A 6000-nucleotide genomic window follows, 5' to 3' on the forward strand; every position below is an offset into this window, starting at 1 on the left:
TTCAATGACGGCCTTGTTCAGGGGCAGAACAACAAATTTGTACCTTGTCAGCTCGGGGGTTTGAACTTGCAACCTTCCGGTTACTAGTCCAACGCACTAGGCTACCCTGCCACTCCAGTACTGTTACACACATTCATTTAACCTGTACATGTCACAGAAGCTAAGGGTGTGTGTTACCCTGGGGACTGTCAGAGATACACACATATGGACCATTTCCATCTAAACAAGGACCCATGAGCAACATGTGAAGCTCATAGAAGCATGTCAAAATTGGGGAAAAAAGAAAGTTAAGAATTCATATGAGAAATTAAGCAAAAGTTTTTTTGTAACCATTTTCCATCCCAACCATGTGGAATGGAGAAAAAGCTTTGATTTCTGATCAGATGGAAAAGTCTTCAAACCTCTTGACATTCTTACGTTACAACTTATTCTAAAAATAAAATCAAAGTTGTATATTTTGTTCTCACTCGAATGACACCACGACGAAGCAAAATCGTTTTTTTCCTTTTTTTTTTCTTCTAAATTGTTGATAATTTATTAAGATATGTAAATGTGATATGTAAGTATTCAGACCTTTTTACTAGCAACAAGCACCAGTATTTGAGATTTTCCCCTTCTCTGCAGATCCTCTCAAGCTCTGTCAGGTTGGATGGGGAGAGTTGCAGCATAGCTATTTTCAGGTCTCGCCAGAGATATTTGATCCGAGTTCAAATCCAGGCTCTGGCTGAGCTACTCAAGGACATTCAGAGAATAGTCTCGAAGCCACTCCTGCATGGTCTTGGCTGTGTGCTTAGGGTCGATGTCCAGTTCGAAGGTGAACCTTTGCCCCAGTCTGAATATCTGAGCGCTCGAGCCGGTATTCATCAAGAAGGATCTCTGTACTTTGTTCAGTTCATCTTTGCCTCGATCCTGACTAGTCTCCCCAGTCCCTGCCACTGAAAAACATCCCCAAAGCATGATGCCGCCAACACCATGCTTCACCGTAACGATGTTCCCAGGTTTCGGCAAACTCCAAGCGGGCTGTCATGTGCCTTTTACTGAGGGTAGTCTTCAGTCTGGCCAATCTACCATAAAGGCCTGATTGGTGGACTTCTGCAGAGATGGTTGTCCTTCTGGAAGGTTATCCCATATCCACAGAGGAACTCTGGAGCTCTTCAGAGTGACCATCAGGTTCTTAGTCACCTCCCGGACCAAGGCCCTTCTCCCCAGATTGGTCGGGCGGCCTTCAATGGTGCATAAATGTTTTGGTACACTTCCCCAGATCTGTATCTCGACACAATCTTGTCTCTGAGCTCTAGGATGAATTCCTTCCACCTCGTGGCTTAGTTTTTGCTCTGACATACACGGTCAACTGTGGGACATCAGACAGGTGTGTACCTTTCCAAATCATATCCAATCAAGTTGTAGAAATATCTCAAGGAAGATCAATGGAAACGAGCACCGGCGCTCAATTTCATTTACTTGGAGGAATAATCTTGAAGATATTTTCTCATTTCTCTCCTTCATGATGATGGTTGACAGAAGTAACAAGTAGAAAGTAGATCTTAAGCCAATTACTTCCTGTTTAATGATATCAAATTTGTGAATTATTAATTGAATAAAACCCAATTATGTTACCAAATCGAATGGAATTACCGACATTGAAATTTGCTACAATGGGAAAATGAAAAGTAGTCACAAACCACAGCTGGGTCACCTGCTACTGTCACACTTCTATTTAGCTCGTAACCATTTTTCCTTCCTTCCGTCTGGTAGTCAAAGCGAGCCTCTCTTTCCCTCCAAGCATCCTAAACCACTGAGCCCACACCGGAAAACCATATATTTCACAAGTTTGGACAGTAAAGAAAACTAGAATACACCAGATTATAAAAATGGTACTATCTACTGTACTAAACTAATGTCCAAACTTGTGAAACAGACATCTATGATTGTCTCAGACTTGGTCTAGACTAACCAAATGTAGTCTTGTTTGGGGACAGAGCTAATTACAATAGCCAGCGTGTAGAATAACCAAATATGCTAAAGAACGATACTGCAATATTTCTAACTTTGTACCTATTCAGGATTTCACCATGAAGAGAAGACATAATAATAATGATGCATTTCTCTATAGTACAGATCAGGGACCCATTATGTAATTCTGTGCTCATCCATCCTTTGAGTCAAAATCAAAATTGCATTTGACACATGCGCCAAATACAAACAGGTATAGACTTTACTGTGAAATGCTTACTTACAAGCCTTTAAACATTGTACGGCCCCAGTATATTTCAGCTCCACACAAGCCTTTAACCAACAACGCAGCTAAGAAAATATTTACTAAATAAACTAAAATGTAAAAAGTGCTTTTATTTAAACAGAAAGTAACAATTGTGAGGCTATATACATGGGGTACCGGTCAATGTGTAGGGTCCCGGTTAGTCGAGGTAATTTGTACATGTAGGTAAGAGTAAAGTGACTAAGCAAAGATAATAAATAGTGAGTAGCAGTAGTGTAAAATCAAAAGGGGGAGGGGGGGGGGTCAATGCAAATAGCCCGGGTGGCCATGTGATTAATTGTTCAGCAGTCCTATGGCTTGGGGGGGTAGAGGCTGTTAAGGAGCTTTATGGACTGAGACTTGGCGCTCCGGTTCCGACTTGGGTGACTGGAGTCGGATCATTTTTTGGGCCTTCCTCTGGCACGCCTAGTATATAGGTCCTAGATGGTAGGAAGCATGGCCCAAGTTATGTACTGGGCTGTACGCACTACCCTCTGTATTGCCGTAAGGTCAGATGCCGAGCAATTGCCATACCAGGCAGTGATGCAACTGTTTAGGATGAGCTCGATGGTGCAGCTGTAGAACTTTGATGATCTGGGGACCCATAAATTCCTGTGTCTCCTGAGAGGAATTAAGACAATCCATCATCAAAACTTTCTTGGTGTGTTTGTACCATGATATATTTTGTTGGTGATGTGGACATCAAGGAACTTAACTTTCGACCTGCTCCACTACAGCTCGTTGATGTGAAAGGCGGCATGTTTGGTCCTTCATTTCCTGTAGTCCACGATCATCTCCGTTGTCTTTCTCACGTTGAGAGAGGTTGTTGTCCTGGCACCACACTGCCAGGTATCTGACCTGTCTCGTCATTGTCGGTGATCAGGCCTACCACTGTTGTGTCGTCAGCAAACTTAACGATGGAGTCGTGCTTGGCCATGCAGTCGTGGGTTAACAGGGAGTACAGCAAGGGACTAAGCACGCACGCCTGAGGGGCCACAGTGTTGAGGATCAGCTAGATGTGGCTGGGGGGAGTTGGGGTTTACAGCATTTCCTTCACATGACGCGTCACTTTACACAAGTGTGTCTGGGTAAGAATCTAACAATTATAACATATTTACACCTGGACATTTTAAATATTCCTACTATGCCAGTAACCATTTCACTGTACCGTTTACACCTTCTGTATCCTGTGCATGTGATGTATAAACGTACATTTAATTACATATAGTGTGTGTTTACCAGAGACGGTAATGTGAACAACAACATGACCTGCACCAAAGTCAGATTAGGATGTAGGCCAAGGACTAGATAAAAGGGTATTTTTTACCTGGAGATGTTCCTTATTGTAAGCTACTACTTTTAGTTTTGAAAATGTGGATTGTTTTGAACATGGCCCATACATGTGAATTCTTAAAGAGATGGGCGGGGCTAAGGCTTAAGAGGGTGTGAACCACACTGCATGGGTGGTAGACAAAGAAGAGCTCTCCGGTAGGTGTACCAAAAAACATTCACGGGCCATTTTCTCAAAAGTGGGGTTACAGGTTTATCAACTTTCCCACTGTTCCTCAAAAACAGTGTATGGCTCACCATTGTATTTATTATAGCAGTGAGTTTTTAACTCTTATTAACATATTTTCCTCTATGACCAATCTTATTTTTATTTTATTTTATTTTTTTTACAGCTTATTAGCGTAAATTACACCTAATATGTTCCCCCTGTTGATGATGCTCATTATATATATATATATATATATATATATATATATATATATATATATATATATATATATATATGGATTGAACTAAAAGATTACATGTTACAAAAATGACACGAAATTATGTGAAATTGAATGAAACAACATATGACGCTAATATGATGTACAATACTCCATTATGTTTCAATATGATAACAATAGCATAATATATTTAATATGCCATATACAATTTTTTTTTAACAGTTTCATTAATTCTAATTAACTTAAGTAATTATGACACACCCCTTACTATTGTCATTGGTTACACTAATTGCACTGTTTGTCTACATAACCTGGCTCATCACATTACCCTGAGGAAGGCACAGTTGATGCGGAAACATTGGTAAAGACCTATTAAATTGCTGGGAGATTACACATGGAGTGTGCGACTTTATTTTGATAGTTTATTCTTTACAACGCAACAACAACAACATACACCACTTCAAATGTAGCTACATAAGACCAAAATGAGGTGGTCGGTCACATTTCATTATTTCTATCAGATCAACACACATTCGTCATGCAAATCAAACGTTGTAAAAGTAGGCCAGACCTGTTTAGCATCATTAGCACTTGCTTTCATGTTTCTATGACAAACTATGCTAAAGTTATTGCAAACAAGTTATTTAAATTAAGTTCTATATGATACGATTATTTCTATCGAAACACAAGAACATATGCAAATCAAAAGGTTGAACAAGTAGTCGAGAAATGTTTTGACAAAGTACTACTTGTTTTGACGTTTATGACAATCAATTCATACGTTATGACAAGAGATTTAATAACGTCTGTTGAATGTCTGATATAAAACCTACTTCGGTGAATAAAATACCTCAACGTGTTTGTTTATCACGTGACTTTCCTGTTCTATTTCTCTCTTGTTTTATCTAACAGATTATTTTCATCTTTCATATTATTCTCAACAAAAGAGAGAAAAGACATCATATCCAAACTAGTTTTAAAACTTTCATCGTTGTTTGGCCAAACTGACCGTCATTCTGTCTCTCCCACAGACAACGACGAGAGGGAGGCAGTATAAGTCCGGAAACACAGTTGCTACAGCATACCAACCCCACAAAACACATTTAATAATGAGCTAGAACTTATTATATAAAAAATGGGATACTTACTTTTATCAACTGTGACTTGTTTCGCTTCAGTTCGTCAGTTAGTTTGTTAGACTTCTACCATAGTCACCTGCGGCAGGTAAGTAATAAAATAGCGTCCTACACACCTGTTACCCTGGCTGTCTCGTGTGCTGCCAGAAAGACCTCGTCTCAATTTAATTACACTCATACACATCAAATGGTCACATGAACAATCAAACAGAAACATATGGAACTATGAATTCCCATTATATGGAAAAGGTAACACAAATTAGGTATGCGTGTCATCTATAGACTGTTTTCGACCGTTTTAATAACTTTACAGACAGGCAGCGTCTGGACAGCCGGATAAGGGAATGTGACGCCTATGCCATCAACATCAGGACCTGCTTGCGCGCTCACGTGTGTTGTAACAGCAATGCGCGTACCGGCAGACAGAAGTATATACAGGTAGGCCTACCATTAGCCAAGTTTTGTTGGCCAATGCGTTGTCATTCTTTGAGGAATCATTCCCTGACTCTGTCACTACAGGACAAGCCATTCTTTGTAAACAGGATTCTAAATAACATAAGTCTCTCTGTGGCTGGGCGGCAGGTAACCTAGTGGTTAGAGTGGAGGGGCGGCAGGTAACCTAGTGGTTAGAGTGGAGGGGCGGCAGGTAACCTAGTGGTTAGAGTGGAGGGGCGGCAGGTAACCTAGTGGTTAGAGTGGAGGGGCGGCAGGTAGTCTAGTGGTTAGAGTGGAGGGGCGGCAGGTAACCTAGTGGTTAGAGTGGAGGGGCGGCAGGTAGCCTAGTGGTTAGAGTGGAGGGGCGGCAGGTAGCCTAGTGGTTAGAGTGGAGGGGCGGCAGGTAGCCTAGTGGTTAGAGTGGAGGGGCGGCAGG

General features: G+C 41.0%; 1 protein-coding gene across 2 annotated transcripts in view; it reads right to left on the reverse strand.

Moving 5' to 3' along the window:
* The window catches only part of LOC110498225 (SH3 domain-containing YSC84-like protein 1), a 49701-nt gene extending 44411 nt beyond the window's left edge, over positions 1–5290 (reverse strand). For both annotated transcript variants that reach the window (XM_036955256.1, XM_036955255.1), the window contains exon 1: positions 5142–5290. In XM_036955256.1, the coding sequence (XP_036811151.1) occupies position 5142 (1 nt within the window). In that variant the 5' untranslated portion in view covers positions 5143–5290. The remainder of the gene's footprint in view (positions 1–5141) is intronic.
* Positions 5291–6000: the final 710 nt, after the last annotated feature.

The sequence above is a fragment of the Oncorhynchus mykiss genome, chromosome 19 (assembly GCF_013265735.2).
Source record: "Oncorhynchus mykiss isolate Arlee chromosome 19, USDA_OmykA_1.1, whole genome shotgun sequence".
Lineage (NCBI taxonomy): Eukaryota > Metazoa > Chordata > Actinopteri > Salmoniformes > Salmonidae > Oncorhynchus > Oncorhynchus mykiss.